The sequence below is a fragment of the Aedes albopictus genome, chromosome 3 (genome assembly GCF_035046485.1).
Source record: "Aedes albopictus strain Foshan chromosome 3, AalbF5, whole genome shotgun sequence".
Taxonomy (NCBI): Eukaryota; Metazoa; Arthropoda; class Insecta; order Diptera; family Culicidae; genus Aedes; species Aedes albopictus.
In genome coordinates this window covers 149,395,042-149,422,084 of record NC_085138.1, presented here as the reverse complement: position 1 = coordinate 149,422,084, position 27,043 = coordinate 149,395,042, and the positions used below count along the sequence as shown (strand labels likewise).

General features: G+C 44.2%; 2 protein-coding genes across 6 annotated transcripts in view; one reads left to right on the top strand and one right to left on the bottom strand.

Annotated features, from left to right (window-relative positions):
* Nucleotides 1-412: 412 nt before the first annotated feature.
* On the bottom strand, nt 413-5,095 carry LOC109416413 (Fanconi anemia group D2 protein homolog). Its single transcript, XM_019690478.3, has 3 exons — nt 4,516-5,095; nt 602-4,451; nt 413-539 (listed from the first exon to the last, which is right to left on the bottom strand). Exons 1-2 carry the CDS (start codon nt 4,978-4,980, stop codon nt 636-638), a joined length of 4,281 nt encoding a protein of 1,426 aa, XP_019546023.3. The 5' UTR covers nt 4,981-5,095; the 3' UTR covers nt 413-539; nt 602-635.
* A 2,209-nt stretch (nt 5,096-7,304) lies between these two features.
* Nucleotides 7,305-27,043, top strand: part of LOC115253755 (mucin-17) — a 46,877-nt gene continuing 27,138 nt past the window's right edge. For 4 of the 5 annotated variants that reach the window (XM_062855690.1, XM_062855688.1, XM_062855691.1 and 1 more), the window contains exons 1-6: nt 7,305-7,428; nt 18,217-18,535; nt 18,604-18,680; nt 18,748-18,912; nt 18,972-19,340; nt 19,399-25,992. In XM_062855690.1, the coding sequence (XP_062711674.1) occupies nt 18,366-18,535; nt 18,604-18,680; nt 18,748-18,912; nt 18,972-19,340; nt 19,399-25,992 (7,375 nt within the window). In that variant the 5' untranslated portion in view covers nt 7,305-7,428; nt 18,217-18,365. The other variant, XM_062855689.1, reaches the window with a different exon arrangement.

Genomic DNA, 27,043 nt, shown 5'->3' with positions numbered 1-27,043 from the left:
TTGGATCTAAGAAACAGTAGGATAAACTTGGGACACCGTTTTTCTAAGTGGTTAGCGTAACGGTTGGACGAAAACTGCTGGACGTTTTACAATGCCCCCTCAAGATAGACTGGGGCTGGTGGACGAGCAATCGGTAAAGGAATAACCGTTGCATCTCTGGGCAAGACTAGCCTCCGCTGAATAAGCAGCCGTTGGACTCTCTAGAATGGCATCTATCATCATCATCATTGAGATGGCATGGAGGGAATGGTGGCTACGAAAGAGGAACTCCCGAGCGCAACCATACTGGTGGACGATATTGTAGTCTCTAATTTCTTCAATTACCTCAGTGAATTCACTTTGAAAGAAGACTTGTTCAATAAAGTCTTAAAATTATATGATTCTGTACATGTAAAGAACTTACCTGTCACGATTAAGGTGCATGGGATTTCGAAGACGAATAATATGTAACGACTACTGTTTCGACGAAGATTGTGCGAAATTTTGTTGATCTTTCGAAGTTACTTTGTACATAACAGGAACTTAACTTAAAGTAGAATCTGAAAATGAAAAAAGCATAAAGTTTATAAAGTGATAAAACACAATCGACATGAACACCAACCTTCAACTAACAGCTGTCCTCCATGCGCAACCCATCAGAAGCACTTACTCTGCGATGACTTTCCTTCGGAGCCTCCCTTGCCTAAAGCAACCGCAGCAGCCGGCCGTTCCTCTCCGTCGTCGTCATCGCCATCGCTAAGGAAGTCCGCAATGTCCGAGTCCGGATCGCTCATTTCCAGTTCGTTTTCGGCTGCGTCCAGTTGCGATACGATCAGATCCCCCTTGAGATCCTTGTTCTTGAGGTTACCCATCCAGAACACCGAGGCGCAATCGTTCGCCGCCAGGACGGCTTTTACGCTGTAGATTAGGTTTTCGACCGTTTCCCGGATGAAGGGGATTTGGGCTGCCAGGCTGTTTTGTTTGGTGTTCTTTGAGTGGCAGCAGATGTTATGCAGGTAGCGCGTGCTGTGCTGTAGGGTGCTCAGTAGGTGGCTCACGCGATCGGCCGAGACTTTGAGGATGTCTTCCATCGTGCGGAGACCGCTTTGCTGGAAGAGCTTGAGGTAGGTGTGGGAGTAGCGCATGTAGCAGGAGTAGATTTTGAAGTTGTCGGCGTGCTTGGAGACCTCGGAGAATTGCTTGAGGATTTCCGACGATTGTTCCCAGAGGACGAACTTTTGGACGGTGGTGCGGCGCGAGCGGAGTTCGGATTGGACGCATTTGATGAAGGATTTGGTGAGTTCTTTGAAGAGGAGAGCGTACTGGGAGCGTTGAAGGCCGGAGAAGAGCTTGTCGTCGGTTTTGGAGGAGGTGAGGTCGTCGGCGAGCGCTTTGGTGAGTCGTTTGATCTTGGGGAAGTCCACGACGGTGAAGAGGCCTTGGAGCAGCTGGGATAGTTGGAGAGCGGTGCCGGTTTTGGGAACGAAGTGTGAGCAAACGAACTTTTGGCAGAACGTGGCGATGGTTGATGGATTGTTTGGATTTGGGAATACGCGGTTCAGGGCGCAACCGAATTTGTAGAGGCAGTGAGCGTTGTTCAGATCTTTGAAAGCATTCTTATGGGTCAATTCGGTTGACAGGATGAGTTCTACGAGATCTTCATCGGTTTGGCAGCTTTTATCCGAAGAGTCGGCGAGTTTGTTAAAAGCTTGCAGGGCTTTGTGTTGAATTACTGGCTTGGAATTGTTCACCGAAAGAAGTATTCCAGTGAACAATCGGAGGGACAGATTTGAACAACAAGTCAGTGCTTTGTATTCGGATTGGAGATCCGGATCCGTGGAGTGCTGAACATCTCGTCGCTTAGTGTTGATTTTAGTGTAGTTGTCAACGATAGAAGGGAGTACTTCAAGAAGATCACTGAGTTTCAGACGAGATCCTGTTTTAGCCTCGATTTCGGTTGCGAAAGTTTCCAGCAAGAAGCGATACTCGATTAAACCTAAACATTCGCCAAGTTTATCGCTCGGCAGAGTATGAGACAAAAGTACCGATTCGCGGAAAAGTTGTATCACTTGACAGTCTATAGATCTGAATCCTCGTCGGTAGCGGACAAACAGTGTTTCGCCATCAAACTCGGAAGATTCCGACGGACGCGGCTTGGCGGTGGAATCCAATTGAGTCTTCGTTGTCGCGTTGAGAGTTATGTTCTGTTTGGAGGATGATTCCTTAGCCGATCGCAGGGATTTCTTTTGGGTATCGTCGGAAAAGTCGCAAATCGGAGGAAAGTAATCAAAGTCCACAGTTCGCAGTAATGCTGCGAGACGTCGTTCTAGTTGAACCAGAGCCGTTATCCGTTCCAGGACTTTCCGGTGGATTAGCTGATCTGGCTGTAGGACAAAGGCATTGATCAATTCCCGAAACCAGTTGGCGATATAGAAATACGCGTCCAGGAGCTGCCGGCAGACGTCTTCTTCGAATGTTTCAACCAGATGCTTCTCGTCAGGTTCATCGTAGAACGACGGTACGACGATGGCGCATCCTAACAGAGCATTGATCGACTCCAGGTTACCGTCGTAACGAATCAGTTGCAGGGCCTTCACCAACTTGAACATGGACAGAAAGAAGCACATCGTGGAGTATCGACTGTTGTACGCCAACATGTTCTCCGTAATGTTGACGGCTATGGCGTAGGCTTCTGCATTCGTATTCTCCAGGTCGGCTGCATCGTTGATGCATAGCTTCTTGGAATATTGGACGACGTCACCTTGAGGGATCTCTTCGATGATAAAGTAGTTCTGGAATTCGTTTGTTAGAACATCGCACAGCCAGATGGTGAAGGCTTTTTCGGGTTTTCCGAACTTCCGTTCAAAGTCGTGCAGCATTTCAGCCAGCTCGTCGTAGCAGAGCGCCAGGATATCCGAGGACTCGTTGGCAGATGTGAAGAGCATGTTCATCATGTTGCCGATCTCACGGCCGGACGCCGTGGGAATGTCACTAACCGTGTCGATGGTCCGGTCGGAATCAAAAGTGTTTGGGAGCTCTTCATTTCCGGTGGACGTTTTCAGCAGATGGCGAATCAACCGAACCACTCCGATGACTCCTTTCTTCTTGACGACCTTATTGTTACTCAACAATTGCTTCTTGATCACGATGTTCAGACTATCCCATGTTTCGTTATCGTTTAGGGGCCTGTCAGGAACATGGATCGCCTCGCAGATAAGGCTCACCGCTGTGCGATACTGTTGCAGGTTCAAATCCATTGAAATATCCATGATCTTCAGCAGGATGTGCGCATTGTTGCGAATGTCATTGGGATAGCTTTCGTAGATGCTCGACAGGGCATTCATACATGTAGCGATCAAATGATCATTCCGTTGCCCCTCGTTGATCAAGGCCATTTCGCACATGAAGCCAACCAACTTGTTCAACACCATCCGATTGTTGAGGTTGTTTGCGGAGAACAGGTAACTCATCGACAGCACTCCGAACTCACAAACATCCGCTTGCCGTTCCTTGAGACAGGACTCCACAAAGTCCAACACGCAGTCCATGTGAACATTCAGAACACATCCGAAATCCTTCGTCAAGGTTTTCATATGTGAAATAGCCAGATGACCTTTCTTGATCTTATTGATTAGAATTTTCTGGATGGCATTACTTTTGATTTCGTTCACAGTCAGCATCATTAGAAGCACCAAGAGATCCAATGCCATGTGCGATTCCTCGTCCGTCAACAGCCGGCAGAACTTCACCCATGCCTCGTACAACACAGCCGACACGGTCAAGGCCTGGTAGATGATCTGAAAGATCTCTCGTAGACATTTCTCAACGGATGAATCTAGACCAACTCGAACAAGACTATCCACGATCAATCGTATCTCTCGGATATTCTCATGAAGCCCATCCACTTCGTTACTGTTGAACTTCAACATGAACCGAACTAACAGAGGATAGATGTCCACCGCACACCCAGCCTCTACAAAATCTACCATCTTCTGTCGGGTCATCCTCAGCGTCGCCCCGCTCAAGCTCATCTCGCAAAACACGGTCACATTCGTCACGCTAAACAAATCCCCCGCTCTCGGAAACAACTCCAGAATCTTCCGGAACGCCATGTCCTGCTTCGGAACATCGATAACATCCTCCAACGCCCCGATCGCTTCCCTCAGCAACTGAGCATTCCTAGTCCGCCCCAGTACCTCAAAATACTTGTCGAACACCAGCCCCCCATGTGCCGTATGATCTATAAACTTAATCTGCGACAAAACCAGCCCGATCATATTCACCCCAACCTCTTCCTCGGCCACTCGCTCCACATACCCGAACAACATCCGTATCAGTTCCTCCTGCATGAAGTCTACGCACAGCAGCATCTTCATCACACTCTCCTGAATCGGTCTCACCTCCCCACTCGTTTGACTCTGCATCTGGCAGCATTCCAGCAACTTCCGGAAGCTGTCCCGGTTCTTACTTGCCTGAAATTGACCGTTACTTCGTTAGTACGCCTTCGCTATCGTTATGTTCAATGTCAATACCCACCTGCTCCAACCCGTGCACGAAATCCTTGATGTTCTTCGGGTAGTCGCCGCTTCCCCGCAGCATGTTCCGCAACGTCCGCACGAACCCGATCGGTTCGCAGCGGAGCACCACCGACGCCGGATCCGCGTCCAGATCCAGCTGGCACTTGAGCAGCACACTTTCGAAATAGTTGGTTGGCATGCGGCGCGAGGTGCGCGCACTTTGCGATTTCTGCAAATTGCTCCGCTGCGAAAGGTACCGCCGCTGGCTGTTCATCTGACTGGCCGGAACCGAGAACTGGCTTCCGAAGGGGTCGTCGTCGGCTTCGGTCGGTGGAAAGGCTGCTGCTGCACCAGCACTGTCCAACCGTCGGATCTTCTGACTGGGCGAGGTGGCTGTTGCACTGGCATCACTAACGGCTTCGCGAATTGCACTCAGTTCGGACGATTTCTTCGCTAGTAGTGTGGATTTCCGATTTTTGAACATTTTCTAGCAAGGATTACACGAATTTAAAAGGATTTTCAGCGGTTTAAATTGCACGACAAAAATACCGGTTTATCTGCGAATATTTAAAAATAAACAAAACATGTGAAAACAAGAAAGCGCGAAAACGAAAAAAATAGTGTGAACCGAGCTGAGCCAACAAAGTTTGGGGAAGGTGTCTTTCCATTTGATATAAAATAATTGGTATAATCTCGAAGTTTCGATCAAGTCAGGAGCTCGATTTGATTAGGTCGAATACATTTCCTACATATCGGGAAACGATTTATGAAATAAGGGTCCGTTCCAATTGGCGAATTAAAATTAATTTTCACATAAACTTGACAGTTTGATAATTATTTCCTTAGGAGAACTGTCAAGTTTAAGTGCCGAACTGTCAAATTTAAGTAAACATAAATTTTAATTCTCCAATAGTCCATTTTACGAGCCGATTTTATGAATGAATTTTGACAGGAGGTAGCGTCCAATAACCCGTGAAAACCAATATCATCATCAACATTGTTATCACTCGTAAAATGGCTCATTGGAACAGACCCTAAGGCAATCCATGAGACAGATGCGATCAGCTGATTTTTTTTGTTTACCATGTATTTTTGACAATCGATGATCGGGGTGACAGTTGAACCTCGAGTTGAACACAAAGGAATTTGTTAAGCACCGACGACACTTGACGAAATTTTGTTAAGTTGTACTCACACTATGTTTACAGTTTTGGCTGTCACCCCCATCGCGAAAAGTCGTCATGGATTGCCTTATTCCAAAAACAAAAATTAAATCCTATTTTATTAAAATGGTTAAAACACAGACAAACAGACGTAACACTCTGATAATTCCCATCGTTCACCAATTTAACGGCGTTTTTTTCAAAATTTGATAGTTGGCCAACTGCCCAACCGCGGCGCTCGTATTGTTTTTGTTCGAGTTTGACGCTTGCTCACTACCGCCACCTAGTTGATGGTCGGCCAAACTTAGTCCTTTTAGCATTGGGCGAATATGTTTCCGTGACTGTAATTTGAATAGAAAAATGTTCGAAGTGTTACGTCTGTTTGTCTGTGGTTAAAACGTACACTGTAATAAATTTTTTTGTAGTTTCTACCGAATCCATGGTAAAATTAAGAATTGCTCCAACGATTTTCAACCAAATACAAAATTCTGTTAATTGTACTGAAACATTTGTCAATATTACCATGCGTGCCGTACCGTTGACTGAAAACATTCTTGATGCTACTATTTTGTTATTGTAATTTTGACCACGTTTATCTCGAGGTTTATCTAAGACGCGCAACATTCAAGTCGACGTGGGCGAATTTACAATGCCAACATATTAGCATCAAGAATGTTTTCAGTCAATGGTACGACACGCATGGCAATGTTTCAGTACAATTAACAGAATTTTGCATTCGGTTGAAAATCGTTGGTGCAATTCTTAATTTTACCATGGATTCGGTAGAAACTACAACAAAATTTATTTCAGTGTATGCAAATTCAATCGTATTTAATCAAATAAAAATCGTTCTATAGTATCCAGCTTTCCACGCTAGCCATAATGGCGGCTGCTATAAAAAAATTGACAGTATTTGTGCCCCATGCTGAACTGAAATTAGGAAACAAAATCTCAGCAATCCTAGCAGCAATCTTAGAAATCATTAAAAAAAAGTTTCAGCTGTCAAGTGATGAAAAATTCTACTGCAATAAATAATTTGAATGGGTCTGTTTCTAGGGGCAGGACAGATCTAACGAGAAAAAATCTGTGATCGAAGTGTTGTTCAGAATTTCTCACAGTTCCTCAGATTTTCTCCCATTTATACCAAAGTGTGATCTGACACCAATGTCAAACTGCAAAATGTTGCGTATGCTGCATGAAAATTGCAGTTTTGGGGATGTCTTTTTACGAATTTCATCGATCATCAATACCAAGAGTACCTCAAAATTCATCAGAGTTGCTCTCGTTTGCACAGTGTCTTGCCCCTAGATGTATTATTGTTCGTGCAGTTGAAAATCGGAATTTTTGACACGCGAAAATCGAGTTTTCTCCTAAACCGTGTGTCGGACGTACGTCGGGCACAGTGCGCTGGATGGAGGGCCAGGTCCGCTATCCAGCGTACTACGTCCGACGTTAGGTTTCACGTATGGATTTTGAGAAAATTCGATTGTCTGGTGTGGGGAAACTCCGGGTTTCAACCGCGACGACAATATGATCGCACGCTTTTTAGTGTGCCTACGCCTACGCCCACCCATCGCGGGTGAGCAAATCGGCAAATCCCTCTCGCATATCGTAAACAAAAACCTGTCAAAAAGCCCCGCGGTTGACCTAACGCCCGAGTAGACCTAATCCGCCCAAGTACCGCTTGGACCCGACGTCAAAATGGCAGTGCAAGTTGGAAAATTTAGCTCGGATTGATTGTCGTCAACAAGATTATTCGTCGCAAAAAGGTGCAAATCCGGTTCAAAAAGTGGTAAAATAGTGCGTTTCGAGTGCAGGACAACATCCGGAATCGGATTCGGGTTGTTTTGGATGCGGTGCTCGCCGGGTGGAAGCTCGCTGGGCGAAAGAAAAACACCGCGTCCCTGCGGACGATGGGGGACTGATTGGCTGTGGCGACAGAAATTTGATTCGCACACTCAGCCATCACTGTCATCACCGAGAAGAAAAAATACTGATGCGGGAGGACATTGCGTTCGCTGAAAAGGTTGACAAGTTTTTTCCACCGCTGGCTTCGATGGCCTTTGTTTTAGCTGCATAGAACCGTAAGTTTGGATTTATTTTATCTTTCCCGGATGAAATGTCCGGCGGAAACCCCCGGAAGAGGAGTGAAAACAACGTTCGCTAGCAAGTGTTGGCTCTTTGTTACGACGCCAGCAGAGGTTGCTGCGAGTGATGGGGAGTATGCCTACCCGAATATTTTCATCTGACGTTTGAAGGTGGCTACTCTTTTCTGGATTCGGTGAAAGGATTGAGTGAGCCCCCAGGAAATGCAACAACAATTTGCGGTGAAAATTTGGGTGTCATGTCGTGTCACTGGCGATTTCAGTGTTTTCGAGGAATGTTATTTAATTATAAAATGAAACCATGCAGTACATTCAGCTTTAGTGGATTTTATTTCTCATGGTCTTAACAATGTTAATTTGAGTAAATATCATGCCTAATTAAAAGTTGTTTTATGATGATGTATCGGGTTTTATTATTGAAAACAGTATTACAGTGATTGATACAAAAAAAAACCATCATATAGTTGTTACAGTTTCTAATGAAACTTTTCCTTGACCCGATGTAAAGCTTAAGCTAATAGGTTATCGTATTGCTAATAAATTACAATTACAATGAAAACTTGCATGTAAAAAGGATAAAATATACCTTTCAGTGAATGCACTTCATCCATTTTTCGTTGTTTTAGTAATTTACGTTGCAAAATGTTTGGGGTTTGAGGAATATTGTGATTTCGATAGCAAACGTCTTTTCTGGATCGTGTCAGCTTCAAGCTACAATACGTTAATTCTTTATTATTCATAATATTGCTGACTGCGCTCCGAATTGGACTGACACAATAGTGTGCACACACCTTCAAAGTGTGATTGCAGCGCAGGGTCACGTCGGATCAAATTGGGGTCTTCGGTACACATATTCCTTGTAAATTAAGGAATAAGTGCACCGAAGACGTCGAGACGATCCGAGGTAAATGTGCATTTTTATCACACTTTTTAGGCGTACTAAAAATAGTGTGGTAGTCCAATTTGGGGCGAAGTCTGCAATACAGTACGGACCCGATTTTGTCAGCCCCATTTTACGATGAACTTTTTGTTCTCATTATCTAATGGTCAAACTTTGACCAATTCATTCAAGATCATCACCAAACTACTGCTGAAAGGCAGAAGATAGAAGAATAAAAGGTGTGAATATCTGTTAAAATCTTTGAGGGGAGCAAAAAATGTGTTCCGGAAAAGGGCTGACAAAATCGGGTCACTTATGTATCCGGTTATAACATCATAGGTGCACATTATTACTCACGATTTTAGTGAACTTGCTAACAACGTTTGGAAAAATCGTATCGAATATCTTAGGTTTTACGTTTGTTATAAACATAACATTTTTATTAGTTTTAAGTTCAATCGATATTACTTAATATACCTGCAGTTGGAAAACTAGTATAATTTCAATTCAGGCTACTTGCTTTAGATATAGTTCAACAAATGTTATATTAGATTGGGTTTAATAAAGATTATCTGGAATCTGAGACTGTTACAATAGTGTCAGGTTTAAGGTTAAAGCATATGCGTCGTCTTTCTGTCATGGTGACAACCATGACGTATCTACCAGGTACCATGAAGGCACCATATTTGACGTGGTTAAGAAAATATTGAATTCAAACACCTGTTAAAAATGAAAACTCAACCGATTATGACGAAATTTTGTACCGTGATAGTCGATCCGTTACACAATATGAGAAAAATAAGTTGAAAGTTGATTCACGTATATTTTATTATGTTATACAACTTTTTCGTGGAGCACTAGAGGTACCTAAATTTACGCATCGTTTTTGCCTGTGTGCCTAATTTGACGCATGTGTTCCTTATTTGACGCGTTCGAACAAAAATCGTGTTTTTCTGATAAACTGCCATTTTTTTTTTTGCTTTCAATGTTTGGATAAGCTTATAATATGGACGCAGTACGAATTATTTCGGACTTTTAAAAAAAAAGGTCGTTCACAAAATACTCAACGATATGGAGCACTACCACAGTATTATAATCCGTACAAAAACATACACTTCTACTACCAAAAGTTATTACCGTGGGGTGCTCTAATTTCGCGCGGGTCCAAATTTCGCTCACTGATCATATATAGACATCATAATCATAAAAACAATTGTTCAATTGTCCCAATTTCACTTTAACTATACTATCTAAAGAAAAATTTGGACAATGCAACGATTAGTTCTATGATTATGTTCTCTAAATATTCAGTGAGCGAAATTTGGACCCGCGCGAAATTAGGGCACCCCAGGGTACGTGAATTGGATAGGCTTTTGATTTTAGTGTTATGTAATATTTGAATGACCCAAAAATTCGAATAATGTGTTCCGATTATCGCATAGAGCTTTAGATTAGGCTGAAACATCTCTTCCCCATTGAGCAAAATGAGGATTAGATGGAAGCGCCCTTCTTTCTTTATACATTGAGGCTACTCATAAATCACGTAAACTAACATCAACGCAGCTAAACCACAGAGAAACAGACGTCACACTCTCATCGCTTCCCATCGATCACCTTTTTAACGTGTAATTCAAATATTCAGTAGTAGGTCGATTGGCCACTCGCGGCGCTGGCATCGTTTTTGCTCTTGTTTGACGTTTGCTCACTACCGCCATCTAGTGGCGGCCCGACCAAACACAGTACATTTAGCATTGCGCGATTATGTTTTCGTGACGATGATTTTTGATGAAGTTTGTTCTAAGTGTTACGTCTGTTTCTCTGTGGCTAAACCTTCAATACCCCATTTACCTTTTGCCTATTGTATAGAAACAAATGCTTGTAATGTAGACTTAGTCAGATCCCTCTTGTCTATAAAAGTTTAAGTAATTTATGAGCAACCCCCTAATAGCTAAATATTTATACTCCCACTGACACCACGGCTTCGCGTGATGTCTGTAATGCTCCCTTGTTTATAAATTTACCGCTTTCAATCTGAAGTCTTTACAGCTTATGGTCGATGACATATTTTACTCTGAAAATAATTAGGAACACAGTGTGCCTAATTTGACGCACAAGATATTCATACAATAATATACCAAAAACCTGAAATTGAAAACATTTTGAACAATATTTTAAGGTTAATAACCTATTTCTTATAGCTTTTAACAAAATAGTTGTAAAACAACACATATTTTGCTTGAAAACTGATGACAAATATTTAGCACTTCAGCTAAGGATTGGAAAAAAGGGAAAAAATGACGCACAGGCACACGGTGGATGAATTTTAGAATTTTTTTTTTATTTACGTGTTTTAATAATCAAATATGGACTTTTTTCGATTAGGATTGTTACTGCCAGCACTTCCCCGCGGTGTGACCGCAACCGCAGAGATTCTTGAAGATTTTGTTCCGTGAACAAATAGGGATCTTTACCGCTTCTTTTAGCAACTCACAAACTCCGATGTTGGGTGTGACGACAGCTTTAAGCTGAAATAGTTTTTTATTGTTATTTGCATGTTTAGATTTAGTAGTGAAAACTTACAATTTTAGGTGTGCCCTTTTAGGTTCCCCCACTCGCGGGACTACCGAATGTTGGCCAAGTGCCACAAGCATATCCGGTACAATGCGCTGGCCAAGTTCCCCCGCCGTCGGGACTGCCGACCGTTGATCAATTCACTCCCTCCCCCTCGCAGTTAGCCGCGCGTCAAGTAATGTCACGTGAGCTACCGACGTTTTCTGGTGATCCTGCTGACTGGCCGATATTCATCAGCAGCTTCACGAACAGTTCGTTAGCATGTGGATACAATAGTGCGGAAAACCTCGCACGTCTCCAACGGTGTTTGAAGGGTCCCGCGTACGAATCCGTTAGAAGTCGATTGTTGCTCCCCGAATCAGTTCCCTAAGTGATTGACACGCTGCGTTTGTTGTACGGCCGACCAGAATTGTTAATTAGTGCTCAGTTACAAAAAGTGCGCAGTGTTCCAGCACCGAAGGCGGAGAAGTTGGAGACTATTATCGATTTTGGCATAGCGGTACGCAGTCTCTGCGACCATTTGGAAGCCGCCGGACAACAAGAGCATCTTTCGAACCCGACGTTGTTGATGGAGCTAGTTGAAAAGCTGCCTGCGCACACCAAACTGCAGTGGGCGGACTATATGCAGCATCATCCGGTGGTCAACCTAAAGGTGTTTGGAGACTTCATGCTACGCGTCGTAACAGCAGTCAGCCGAGTAACAATGTACGTCGGTGGGGACAGCGGCAACCAACAGAAGACAAAGCGAAAGGGAACGGTGAATGCTCATATCAGTGAAACAGGACCAGAGAGTGAAATAGTGCGAGAGAAAGAGCGGGTGTGTGTCTGCTGTAAGAAACCTGGCCACCGTATAGCGGATTGTTCAACGTTTAAATCGTATACGGTAGATAATCGGTGGAAGTTTGCACAAAATAATGGCCTGTGTCGGAGCTGTCTAAACACACATGGAAGGAGAATCTGCAGGAATGCAATGCAGTGTGGAATCGATGGGTGTGAATATCGTCACCACACGCTGTTGCACTCTAATCGATCCAGTGCAACTGAACGGCCAACACAAGGAATGTCGACAGTGCAAAACCATACCCATCGGCAATACAAACAGGCTCTTCTATTTCGTATCATTCCGGTTGTCGTCTCCGGTCCTCGTGGCACTGTAGAAACCTTTGCATTCTTGGACGACGGTTCAGATCTGTCTCTCATCGAACGCAGTCTAGTAGAGCAGTTGGGAATCGATGGCTGTACAAAGCCATTATGTTTAAAATGGACAGGAAATGTCACACGAGTCGAGTCTGAATCAAAACAAGTACGTATTTCAATACAGGGAGTGAGCAGCCAAAAGCAACATTCCCTCAATGACATTCGTACTGTGAAAGAACTCACTTTACCGAAACAGAGTCTGAACTACGACGAACTGTGCCAGCGCTACCGATACCTTCAAGGATTACCGATCGTCAGCTACGAGAAAGCCGTTCCTCGCTTGTTGATTGGCGTAAACAACGCGAACCTCACTGTTCCTCTGCAAGTGAGAGAAGGCAGGCAGTCCGAACCTATCGCTGTGAAGACCAGATTAGGTTGGTGCATCTTCGGTGGCTCGCCTAAGGATTCTACTCACTCCAAGACTCACTCTCTAAATCTCCATGCCTGCGAATGTGAAAACGTTCAAGAACTGCATAATACGGTGAAGGATTATTTTACTTTGGAAGATGCAGGAGTTAAGCCGGCTGCTGCATAGGAATCCGAAGAAGATAAGCGTGCCAGGATCATCATGGAACGGACTACACTCCGAGTGGGCAAGCAGTTCAAAACGGGCTTGCTGTGGAAATATGACAATATCGAATTTCCGGACAGCTATACGATGGCGATCAAGCGGCTTGAGTGCCTCGAGCGCAAGATGATCCAGGATCCGGAGCTGGCAACCAACCTGAAGAAGCAGATAGCAGAGTATCAGACGAAGGGTTACGCGTATCGAGCAACGGAGAAAGAATTAACAGAAGCAGACCCGAAGAAAGTATGGTATTTGCCGTTGGGCGTAGTAACGAACCCAAGGAAACCAGGAAAAGTTCGTCTCATATGGGATGCAGCTGCTAAGGTAGATGGAATATCGCTGTGGGCTTCGTGGCCGAGCGGTTAGCGGCGTCAGTCGTTTAGGTGTCTCGTAAGCCTCGGAGTGTGGGTTCGATTCCCGCTCCAGTCGGGGAAAACTTTTCGTCGGACGAAAAATTCCCCACTGGGCCACTGGGTGTTATATGTGTTGTCCGTTGTCAAATGTTAGTATTGTTCAGTCTGTAGAGGCCGCAAGGTCGAAGACGGTGTAATTGTCTTTTTTAAATACCATGTTACTGAAGGGACCCGATCAACTGACTTCGCTACCGGCAGTTCTGTCTCGTTTTCGACAGTACAAGGTAGGAGTTTCGGCTGACATCAAAGAGATGTTACACCAACTGTTGATTTGTGAAGAGGATCGTCATTCTCAGTGTGTTTTATTCCGAAGTGATTCTTTGGACCAAGTTGAAATCTACGTCATGAATGTCGCGACCTTTGGATCAACGTGTTCGATAGCGTCGGCGCAGTATGTTAAGAACAGGAATGCCGAAGAATTCATCAACAATTATCCACGGCCGTCGAGGGAATTTTGAAAAACCATTATGTGGACGATTACCTCGATAGTTTCGAGAACGAGGAAGAGGCGGAACGTGTGGCACAAGAAATTCGGTTGATACATCAAGAAGGAGGTTTTCAATTAAGAAATTGGCTGTCGAACAGTGTGGAAGTGCTTCGTGGGCTGAATGAAGAGAACCCGGAGGAAAGCAAGAGCCTGTGCCTGCCTGCGACGGAGTATGGCGATCGAGTGCTTGGAATGCTATGGCAAACAGCAGAAGATAACCTCTGTTTTTCGATTAAAATGAAGGAAGAAATTCAGAAAGTGATAGATTCAGGAGAGCGGCCCACGAAACGACAAGTTTTGAAATGCCTGATGGGGATATTCGACCCACTGGGACTTCTAGCCGTATACCTTGTTCACGGAAAGATCCTTCTTCAGGACGTGTGGCGCACTGGACTACAATGGGATGAAAGACTGCCAGAAGAAATATTCGACCGCTGGATAAGGTGGACCGATCTGTTCCGTAAAATCGAAGACCTGCGAATCCCACGGTGCTACTTCAAGAATGCCGTGCAAACGTACTATAAATACCTAAATCTATTATAACAGTTTGCTCTAGTTATCACAGTGGTTTATCACAGCAGTAAGTTGTTATAGACTAGAAAAGAAACTTTTTCTTACCTTAACCTAAACACAGATCCTATAGCTAGACGAACATTACGGATAGACACGTTGAAATTACCCTAAAAGGGCACACCGAAAATTGTAAGTTTTCACTACTGAATCTAAACATGCAAATAACAATAAAAAACTATTTCAGCTTAAAGCTGTCGTCACACCCAACATCGGAGTTTGTGAGTTGCTAAAAGAAGCGGTAAAGATCCCTATTTGTTCACGGAACAAGGATGCTAAGAGTAAACGTAAATAAAGTTTAAACAATTGAGTTTTGAATGCTACTCTACGCCAGTCAAGTTATGCTAGGAAATATTGAAAAGTGCGTCAATGTTGGACCCGTGTCAAATATGGTACCTTCACGGTATTTTTCTTTTTACAGAGAGGCGAAACCGTAATGGCTTTGCGTCTCTTTGTCTCTGAAATCAATGTGACTGAACAGGTACGTTGGAGTTATTCTTGATTCAGAATCAAGAAAGCTTGTATGGCCTTCGGGCAATGCCGGCGAACCTTTGGCACAACTTGGGCTCTAAAACCCAAGTATATCAAATGGATTTACACAGCTGTTGTTCGGCCAATATTGGTCTATGGATGTCTTGTGTGGTGGCAAAATGGCGGAGTGAGAACGGTCCAATCAAAATTAGGCCATCTCAAAAGGATGTGCTTAAGGCGAAACTGGAAGCATTTTCTCATTTTTTCGGTTTTTGATTTTTTATTAAATAACGAAGCAATATTTTCAAAATCGGTTTTCGTGCACATGTAGAGTATAGATCAAGGTATCTTCTGATTTTTTTGAGGAGGAAAATGTTTTCCGTTTTCGCAGAAACGTGAAATTTTGTTCAAAAATGGTTTCTGCAAAAACGAAAAACATTTTCCACTACCTACAACAAAAATTCAGAAGATACCTTGATCCATTACTCTACATGTGCACGAAAACCGATTTTGGAAATATTGCTTCGTTATTTAATAAAAAATCAAAAACCAAAAAGTGAGGAAATGCTTCCAGTTTCGCCTTAATGGCGGTGTCTGGAGCGTTCTCTTCAACTCCTACGGTAGCGCTCGAAGTTCTCTTTGACGTTGCCCCACTACACATTCATCTCAAACAAGAAGCATTTTCTTGCATTTACCGTCTACGTACTCGGTTTACTAGAGGAAACTCCTGTGAACCGCAGTTCAAACACACACCTCGTTGTTTCCACTTTTGGTGAATTGGGACAAAGTTGTCCTTGCTCCAAGTGATCTAACAATTGCTTGTAATTTTCCATATAGGACATTTTCCACGAATTTCCCTTCCCGGGAGAGTGGAAATCTGGTTATCTGGAGAGAAGTATTTCAGACGGCATCGTATGTTACACTGATGGGTCCCTTCTCGAAGGTCGAGCAGGTGCTGGTGTTTATTCTCGTGAGCTAAGGCTGCATCAGTCTTTCAGTGAATCCGATTATGGAACTGGGTATCATTTGATATGTAACTGTTCAGTTTTTGCGCAACTGCGTTTCCGAGTAGGGGTAGGCGGGGCAATATGGACACCCTAAGGTTTTTGCCAACTTTACCTGGCAAGATGGCAAAAAAGTTCAGTTTTTTGATACATGTATCCTTTTAAAGTCTATTTAGCATCTATTGCATAAGAATGCTCATGAAGAAAAATGATTTATCCACTTCAAAAAATGTTATGAAAAATGTTAGTTTTTCATGACCGTCTTCAAGCATACGGGGTAGAATGGACACCCCCATGGGGCAATATGGGCACCATGAGACTTTTACGAATTTCGTACATTATTTACACTTATAAAGTCATTTCATTACAAAACAACTATTATGAATGAATAATACGCCGAAGTAGTTCATTTTTGTTAAGTTTATTTAAATTCAGGCTGTTTTGGATAAAGCTTCGTTTTTGTCGGCATGTACAGCTGTGCCTAGAACAACTATTTTCCACTGCTGTCGTTTTTTGATCAATTTGCATCACCCTATGTCTACTATAGTGAATATTTAACCGAAAATATACTGAAATCGAAGAATTTGGTTGGTTTGTGATTTAGGCTATATTTTTCTCTGGCCGCTTCTTTCAAAAAGGTGAGTGTCCATTTTGCCCCGGCAGCAGAAGATATTTTCAAACTTGATTTTTGATATAATAAAGAAGAAAATATAAACATGTTAAGCATGTAGATACAGCAAAACTACTTGCATGTGTTCTAGAAATATCAGGTTTTAATCGACCTGCAATAAATTAATCACTAAATCTTATTTTAGATGGTGTGAAAATTATAATTTCCATGCACAAAAAACGGAGAACGCAACTTTTTCGTGTAAAATCAAGTATAATTTTAATTTCGAATATTTCTTTCCTGAAACTACGTTTTAGACAAATGGACTATATTCTCCATTAATTAAAAGTTCAAAAAAGTTCGCATATTTGATAATATTGAGGGTGTCCATTCTGCCCCGGGTGTCCATATTGCCCCGCCTACCCCTAGTCGGTAAACACTTATTAAGTGAAACTGAATTCAGAAACCTGAATCTTCAGTATATTCTGTTGTTCTTAATACGCTGTGGTAAAGAGCTATAGGCTCTCTTTCGCATTATGCGTTATTACAGTGCCCTTTTCATGGCGCTGTTTGAACCCATTGGGGTACGCCTATGCGTTAGTACCTTCTTCCAGGGTATTATTTTCCTATTTCCCTACCTGTCCTTATCCCCATCCTTATACTTATTTCCTTCCTTTTCCCTCAGGTAGATGATGAAATAGGCTATTATTATAGCGATGGCACAAATGTCCCAAATGGAGGATAACGAGCCGGTTTTCTGATACCTGATGGGCACATGACTATTTAGCAAACTTTTTTGAGAAATTAAGCTCTCACATCTTGAAAGCAATTATTTAATTATATTTTACTGGAATTAAAGTGATCTCCATGCAATAAAATAGAAAATATCACCATTTGAAAATCGATGACAAACAATTTAATTGGTTACAAACATTGTTTTACAGTATTTAGAAACATTCAAACTAATAAAACTTCACAAACTTTGCAGAAATGATTAAATTTTAGAATAAAACACCAAATTTTCATAACTAACGCAGATGTGTTGATGTGGGATAAACATTTACGGGAATCTCTTACCTTGGTATTTAGATACGTTGAGCAACGTCTACAAAAACGATGTGAGCGGGTGATTTGTAAACTACAGATTATGTGAGTTAATCGTTAAAACGTTCTGGACCATTGTACGATTGCGTCAGTCTTGTCCAAGAGTCAGATATTAGTCCCAAATCTTTGTGCTATGATTCGGACGGGAAGAAGGCAACCCTCATAACAGCTGTCTAGGACTGTACCACCTACGAATTTGTGCGACTCGCTTAATGCTAATCGTTACAAAGCAAAACGATGGGAAGTGAGTAGATTCATCTTAAGCCGTTGCTAAATGATATCATATTTCACTTGAAAGAGATATTGCACCCAAAAGCCAATTGAGTCTATTTGCTTTTCTGAAAACTTTGAGATACAACACTATGTAATTGGCCTTGCAAGCTGAACCAAGTCAATTCTGAGACGTTTCCATTCATGATCTGATCGAGAATCGAGTGTGAAACATCCTCCATTATCTAGAATCCGATACACGCGCAAACTTTAGGTTCTTCATTAGTTCTTCAACACGAAACGCACTTTTTGGTCAAGAAAATAGCCATTGAATGAGGTTTGACATGTGTTTTAATCCATTTTTTAGGATTAAATAGTGAATCAATTTCCGTGGACGAACATTCCGACCCGTTGTGCACATCGACGGACGTTGCACTCCGATTGTGAGGCCCCCCAAGGTCAGTGGTGTTAGGTTCCAGACCGGGCAGGCCCCAATACAAATAGGTACCGACCGCAATGATGGATGACGATGGTGAATATAACGATGGCGACATAGTCTGGGTAAAGCTCAGCTATTGTTGGTGGCCTGGCGAGGTGAAGGCAGGCGATAGCGTGACCGAGGATTTGCTTTCTACGCTCAAACGCCGCCCATTGGCCGTCGTAAAATTTTTCGATGAAGATTCATAGTAAGTTTGGTGATGAGGAGTTTCGATGAGATGTGAGCAATAACAATGTACCTTGTTGTTTTTTTTAGTGAATATGTCAAAAATACTAATTTTATCTATAAATATAACTGCAGTAGGAAACACGAATTTCTCAGAAAGGGTTTAGGTAAGGCGTAGATACAATTCAGTGAAATACGGTGAACCTAACTGTAATGGGTTTACTTGTCTTGTAGAACAATATCGTGCAAAAAATAAACACATGGAGAAGTTTCCGGCAGACGTAATGCATGCCGAGCGTGCTACCGGAGGCGATCCAAACATCGTCAACTCAAAGGACTATTTGCCACAAAAACGCGAAAGTTATGCCGATATCTTTGGCGACAAGAGCAAAGGCAGAGGTAAGGGAGGGCTCAGTATGGCAGCTCCAACTAGTTATTTATTGTTTCGTTTATTACAGCTTCCATGGGTAAAAATTCTAGTAAGAAAGTTGTTTCTCCCAGTAAAGCAATTCCAGTTATTCCGGTAAAGAAACATGAGGTCAGAATACTGGGGCAGGCCTCTTCTTCGTCCGGATTGAGTGTCGGAAGCAGAAGTCTTTCATCGTCTTTAGCTTCGGCTTCATCACTTCCTTCGACGCCCAGATCTGCCGTTAATACGTCATCGCAGAACTCATCGGCAGATGCCACAGCCGTCAGTAGTAGTCTTGCTTCGCCGTCTCAGATTTATCACTGTCACAAGTGTGGCTTGGAAAGTGGTAGGCAAAATGTGATTGTGCTTCATACCAAGTACTGCCGCGCCATACCGATGAGTATTCCTTCGGTGAAAGGTAAATTAAAGATTAGGTTGATAATACACAACTGATAACACATTTCCACAATTTTCAGTTTCAAAACCAGTTCCCATAACCCCGGAAAAAGTAGAACCGGACACGACTCTAAGGACGTTAGAGTCTCCCAGAAAGCTGGTCGCTTCCACTCCCAAAACAGAAATTGAGGAGAAAATCGAAAAAATTGCCGAAGAGGATGAGTTGGTCGAAGTGATCCAAGTGGTTGAACCAGCAAAGCCTACGCGTAGCGGTCGCACTCCAAGAGCAGCAGCACCGGCACCAAAATCAACGCCGAAAGATGATCGACGAAGGAACCGAGGAAGAGGACGTGCAGCAGCTGCTCCAGTCGATGCGGAAAGTGACGACAAGGTGGAGGTCTTTATGGAAGTGACTGATGAAAAGGAGGAGGTGACAAAGGAAGAGGACAAGAAAGTGGAGAAGGAGGTTGCAGTGGAAAAAGCAGATGAATCAGTTGATAAAGACGATTCAAAGGATTCAAAAGGCAAGGGAGAGCTCAAGAACGAACTTCTGGCCGATTGGAGTGAAGATGATCAAGATGATCAGGAAGATTCATCAAAAGAAGACGAGGTTTTAAAAATTGAAGAACAAGACAAGTCTTCTAAAGTGGAGAATGCAGCAGCAAACTCGCTTGAGGCAAGTTTGGAGAAATCGGTTGACTGTTCGCCACAATTGGCATCGCCGGTGTCATCAGGAACAACCATCAAGTATCGCAATATTCCCAAGAAGCAGAAGCGAGAATTCATCGAAGTTACGAACGATCAACCGGCGGCACCAGTGGCAAGTACAGTGGAGAAATCATCTAGTGAAAGCAGTATCAGTACGACAGCAGCAACGTGCGGCGGAGATACTACTTTGAATACCTCGGACAAAACTCCAACTTCTAATGACAGTTTTTCAGAGCGTCCTATCAGTGCAAAACAACGCATTCTTGACAGGGCAACACGAGGATCTAGTAAGTCAATCAGCAGCGATGAGACGAAGCAGGAATCACCAGCCAATCTAGCGGTGCCAGAATCTCAGTCGGCAACAGATGATGAATCGAAGAAGGAAACTTCTTGTTTTGATTTCAAGGAAGACGAGGAAGAGGAGGTCGTTTTAAATAAGTCTCCCCGAAGATCCCTCTCCAATAGACGGGATACTTCCCTGGAGTTGAATGCCAGCGTTTTAGATCCGGCTAAAGAGCAAGAGGAACTGGAGCGTGCTAAGAAAGATGCCGAATTGAAGAGCAAAGTTGAATCGTTACTTTGTGAAACTAGCCTGCCAAGTCTGCCGGAGATTCCAAAGATTGCGAAAGCTCCATCGCCGGGCCCATCGTCATCTACGGAAACAACTCCTCAGCTCAAGGATGAAATTGATCGAAACCGCACTTTACCGCCGAAGGAACGTGGCAAGCGCATATTCAAGACCCGCAACAAGATAATCGAAAACGAAGCAATCGCTCTGGAGCAGTCGAAAGCTATCGTAATGGATTTCGTGAAGAAGTCGCACGAAGAAGAACTGGCGGAACTGCTAGAACAGCAAAGAGCTGAGGCAAAACTAAGTTCGGAGTCACCTACGACTACCAATGATGACTCACAGGAATCGGTTGTATCTAACAATGAGCCAACACGTTTCGAAAACTCCGAATTCGCTGCAATAAAATCGAAGAGAACGAAGATTTCACAAGCGGAGAAGGTGTTGACCTTAAGTGCTCAGGAACCATCGGTCAGCTCTACTGACGATACGAAGGTTGTGGCAGCAGAGTCCATTCCAGTGTCAATCAGTAAGGAACAGCTGGCGTTGGAATCGCTTAGTACCTCTGCTACGCCTTCGCGGAGCAGAAAGGGCAAACAGAGGAAATCCGGAACTCCAGTGGTCGAGCAGACAGTCGAGGAAATGATGGTATCGGAAGTAAACGTTGACGATACCACTTCTAAGGCTCGGAAGAAGAGGGGCGTTGAGCATCAGAGTCCTGACATGGCAGTAATTGACGTTCCAAGCTCGGCGGCAGTGGGGGTTCCACTACCAGAGCCGGAAAAACCGATCAAAGAAGCGGCCTCTAGGGGTAGAAAAAAGCGAACTGCTGAGCTTCCAATCACGGAACCTATTGTCCATGACACGTCAGGTCCTGAAGCTAGAGAATCAGTGGAAAAGGTTCCGGAACCGGAAACTACGGTGGTAGTTGATACTCCAACGCCCAGAGGCAGGAAGAAGCGAGGTACTGAGCTGCAACACTTGGAACAAACTCCGGTTACCAAGTCTGCTGAAATTGTTACAACCGTTATTGAAAAAAATGCTGAAGAAACGTCACAATCTGAGACTACAGAACACGTTGCAGAAGCTTCACCTAAAAGTCGTAAGAAGAGAGGTGGCGAAGTTAAAAGTACTGACGTGGTACCGGAATCGAAAACTTCTAAAGACGACACACCAGTCATTGAGACCATGGAACCTGAAGAACCAGCACCACGGGTTGAAGTTGCAACACCCAAGGGCAGGAAGAAGCGAAGTAGTGAACTGCAAAATCTTGATCCGGTAGCGTCCGATTCGCTCCGTGCGGAACACGAACCAGAGCCTCCCGCGCTGGAAGCTACACCCAAGAACCGTCGGAAGCGGGGTGGAGACATTCCAAGTTTGGAATCAGCTGCTCCTGCAAATTCCGAACCGGAAATTGTCGCCGAATTGCCAGAATCGGAAGTAGTCCCGCACGTTGAACCGCCAATGCCGAAGAGCAGGAAACATCGCAGCAATGAGCTTCAAAACCTGGAGCTGATGGCACAAGATACGCTTCGCGTAGTGATCACAAGGGAGGACGAAGAATTGGCTGAAGCGCAACCACAACCGGACGTTTCAGACGTTTCTGCCAAAGGTCGTAAGAAGAGAGTGGTTGAGGTTCACAAAGAAGAAGAATCTACTGCGGTGGTGGCTGAAAAATCGGAAGTTATTCTGAGCCAGGAACCAGATTTACACCTTGTAGAGAAATCTCCCAAAGGGCGAAAGAAACGGGGTGATCATCATGAAAGTTCAGAGGTGACAGTGGACACACCAAACCAAGAATCAAATTCGCACCTTCCGGAGAAATCTCCCAAGGGGCGAAAGAAAAGAGGTGACCCCCAGGCAAACTTGGACGTGGTCCAAGATATTCCAAGTATAGTTACAGTAGTTGCAGAAGAATCCGCTGAAGCAATTCCAGAATCAGAACCGATACTACCAGCGCTTGCTGTTGTTACACCTCCCAAAGGTAGAAAGAAGAGAGGTGGTATTCAGCAGGAGAGCTCTGAGGTGGCCCCCGATACATCTATTACAGTTGTAGAAGTGGTTGAAAAACCAACTGAGGAAGTTCCTCTGTCGAAACCGGAACAACGCGTCCATGATGCAGACACTCCTCATAAAGGGCGAAAGAAACGAGGTATCGAGGCTCAAAGTGCGGATCTTAAAAAACCCGAAAAACTAGCCGTTGAAGTATCAGAACCAGAAACACCTAGTGTCGAAGCTACCATTTCCAAGGATAAAACAAAGGAAAGTGACGAACCTGTGTCTGTTGATTCGGTTATTTCCGATTCGTCGCATCCCATTACACTGGAAGCTAATAAGCCGATAGAAGCACCTCAAGAACCAGAAACGGAATCAGTTCAGGAAGTTGTTGCAACTCCCAAGGCCCGAAGGAAGCGAGGTGGTGAACTCGATAAACTAGACCTGCGGGCTCTGGATACGCCTCGTTCGCGTAGAGGTAAAGACGTCAAGGTTGATGAACCTGCAGTGGTGCCCGAAGAACCCGTAAAAATTGAATCACCAACTCTTTCGGAAAAACACCGAAAGTTAAAACGAGTTAAAAAAGATGATGAAGAAAGGCATGAAACTCTTTCGAAACCAGTTGAAGTGGATACAGTTACTGAATCGGATACTGTTTCTCCTGTTGTGGAAGAGCTGAGAGATGAACCAAAAATATCGAAATCGAAACGTTCAAAGCAAACTCAGCAGAAGTCGCCTGATTCTACCGCAGAAGATATTCCAATGGCTACTGAGCCTCCAGTTCCTAATATCGAGAAAGTTGAACCTGTTCCTCCTGTAGAGCGACCCGAGTCAACGCCCATCATCAAACAGCAGCCCATCAAAATGATCATCAAATCTCGAGGAAGAAAATCCAATTCAGAGCTTCTATACGAGCCAAACGTTGTAGTATCTCCGGAAACGAAAGAGGACGAAGTTAAGGAGAAACTTCCAAAATCACCTAAAAGCTCCAAAAGGAAAAAGACGCCAGTTGAGGAGCCTGTCGATTCAGTTCTACCGGTACCTGTGGATACCCCATCGATGGATTCCGTTGTTGAACCAACTAGTTCTGTGAAATCACCCATGCATAAACGACCGAAAATTATTGAGGAACAGCCAAAGCCAACGGTGGAGGACAAAACGCCCGAAGAAATGCCACAACATCGTTTGCCCAGCGGTTTAACTGACACCGATCTGCAGATTGCGGAGGCTCTTATCCATTTGCCAGACGCAACCCCTCCGAAACCCATGGCCGTCATCCAAGAACCCGTTGTGGACACCGCCAAATCTAACAGCAGCTCACCTGTGCTAACAGCAAAGACGATCAACCCTAGAAAGCGACATTTGCAGACATTGATGAGCAATCCTGAGCTGGCGGAACAATCAAAATCCGAACCCAGTCCGGTTGATGCTGCCGTAACCATTCCAGAGAAGAAGAAGCGCGAAACTGCACAGGTTGTTGTCGAAACTGTGCAGGTCGAACAAACTCGCCCATCGCAGATTGAGGAAGATAAATTTGACATCGACAACATCCCCATTGTTATGGATGACAGTGAGCTACTAGAAGATTCGGCCATTTCGACAACGACGACAAATAGTCAAAAGCCAACCGAACCGGCCGCCTCACCAACAAAATTAATGACGAAAAAGATGGTGATTGTAAAGAGTAGTAACGGATCCGCAAGAATTGTCGATTCAAAAGAATCCCGAGAGGTTCCTCCAGCTGTACCGAAAAAGAATTTGGGCATTAAATCTTCCACCATTACCATCAAACCTCCAGTTGATCAGCTGTCTCCTAAGCCAACCCGATCACCGACTCACTCGCCGCCTCCTATCCGAGGAGCCCAACTAGTGCAGGCTAGCAGCGTAGGGCAGATTGTGATCACCAGCAAAGGAACCGTCTTCACAACCCAATCACCCACCACATCTACGGCGGCTACCAAATCCTATCGGAGTGATTCACCAAAATCCCATCACATAACCCCATCCAAAGCCGGAGAAGCCACCGTTTCTTCCGTGAGCAGCGTGAGCACCATCAGCAGTTCCACTTCCAAGTCATCTCCACCTCCTCCCATCGTTAGTCACCGGAGTGCGGCGCCGGAAACAACCGTCAAATCTCCCGCCAAGATATGTGTGCAATCCCAGGAAATAATTTATCCTTCGCCCAAGTCCCGGTCATCGACGACCAAGCCACATGACTCATCCCCCGTGATCCAGAAGAAGACTTCACCCAGCAGCAGTGCATCTCCGCCAAAGAAAGCTCTCATGAAAAAGCATACAGAGGCCAACTCCCCGAGCAGTAGTGGCAAACCACTCTTCTCCACCTCCAAGGGTAATCCCATTACGCCTCAGCCGGCCACTTCGTCGGCCGTAAGCCCCGGTAAAAAGGCTCACAAAGTGATCAAAATTTCCCCACAGAAGCTCAAAGAGTTCACCCGGTTGGGAATGGTGGAGGATAAGGGTCAGGGCAAGGTACTGACCGCCAGCGGGATGAAGAAGTTCCGCCAGGAGCAGTATCAACTGCAGAAGCAACAACGATCAAGGCCTGAGGAACCGAAGAAACTGCCACGGGCAGATTCCGTCGATGAAGAACCATCCACGTCCACCCCGACGCCTCCTCCGCCAAGCAAAACCCCTGCGGAAGTGGTTGTGGCAGCCGCCGCGGATTCCTCTGTGAAAGAAATTCCGCCAATTCCAGCCGAAACGGAAGAAACCACCGAAGTAGAACTTGCTGCGTCATCTACAGAATCCATGGTGGCTGCGACATCGGTAGCGGAAGTGGCCATTCTTCCGGAGCCATCTTCCACTGAGGAAAACGAAGCCGACGCAGCCGTGAATGAACCGGAAGCTGAAAGTAGCAACCTTGAAGGGGCGGAAACGGAAGTATCATCCCCACCAGTTGAAGCTCTCGAGGCACCGGTTGCCGCAGCAGTAGAAGTAGCCCCGGAAGCATCCGAGTCCGGTTCCAACGTTCAGGAATCGTCCCAGCTGATTGCCGTGCCGGCGGAAAACTTCGGAGGACCCTCGAACCTGTTCTATCTATGTTCGGTCCGGGAGGAGGGCTTCGTTCCGGTCAACAACGAGCTGCTCTACTTGGATTCGTCCAACCAGCTGGTGGCACTTCCGGAAAACGCTTCCGTCGAGGACATCGTAAATCAAGCCGAAGTGTTGGAAATTCCGGCGGGCAGTGATCAGGCCACGATGGTCACAGCCGCCGCCACCGTCGATGCCGAGGGGGCTATCGAGGTGGGACAGCAGAATATCCTATTGAATACTCAGGATGGTCAGCAGATCATACTGGATCAGCAAAGTTTGATGGCGCTGGCAGCGGGAGGCGATACGTCTCAACTACTTACTCCCGATGGACAGCAGATTCTTTTACAGGGTGAGTAACTTAGAATTGGGTTTCTGTTCGGTAGATTTGGTGCTTTTTTCTTGGTTTTTGCTTAGTTCGTGCATGCCCATTACAGTAACTTATTAGACAACATCTGGAAAATTTCAGCTTATTTGGGTAAGCAGAACAATTCTGAAATTTTCATCTCAATGGGAAACCAACTCGGCGCAATTGAGTTGAAGTGTATATATGATTTTCAACCAAAACATGTGGGAAATCGGGTGGTATCATTGGGAAAATCATTGAATAATCGTGCAATTTGGATATTTTCAGAACGGGTTCAGTACCTATGTAGATCGCAGATAATTATATGTAAACCATTTTTAAATCAAAGAACGACTTACGGTTTGTGAAAATCTTTGAAAACTAATTTCTAGGATTGAGAATCAATTCGTCCGGGTTTGTCCAGGAATTTCTGCAGAACGTCATCGTACGGATTCTGCCGCATTTTTTTGCAATAGATTCTTCTTGGATTTCCCGGGAATTTATCCAGGAGTTTCTTCGGCGATTCTTATGGGAATTTCTTTGAGAGATTTTTCGGGGGACCTACCTTTAAGGAATCTCATGAAATTCTTCTAGGTAATATTTAGAGATTTCTTCTAGGCGTTCTTTTGGCATAACTCAAGGAATTCCTTTTGGAATTCCTCCAAGAATGTTTCTGAAATTGTTATCACTTAGAATTGATGAAGAAGTATTTTTGTGTGGATTTCTCTAGGACTTTTTGTTTTTGGGTTTCCATTACTTAATCACATGGGATTATTATCTCTGTAATCTTCATATTACACTATGTATTACATAGTACCCCCATAATACTACAGTGACCCCACAATTTATGAATCGGCAAAAATGACCACAGTTTATGGATCACTCCATTTGATCAACATGGTGATTCATAAATAGTGTACAAAAATTAAGGTGATTCATCGATGTGGGGTCACTGTATGTTATGGAATTCCTCCTATATTGTCTATGGGACATTCTTTCTAAAAGATTTTCTAAAACATCTTGTATGATACTTCTTGAATACCTCTTGCAGAGCACT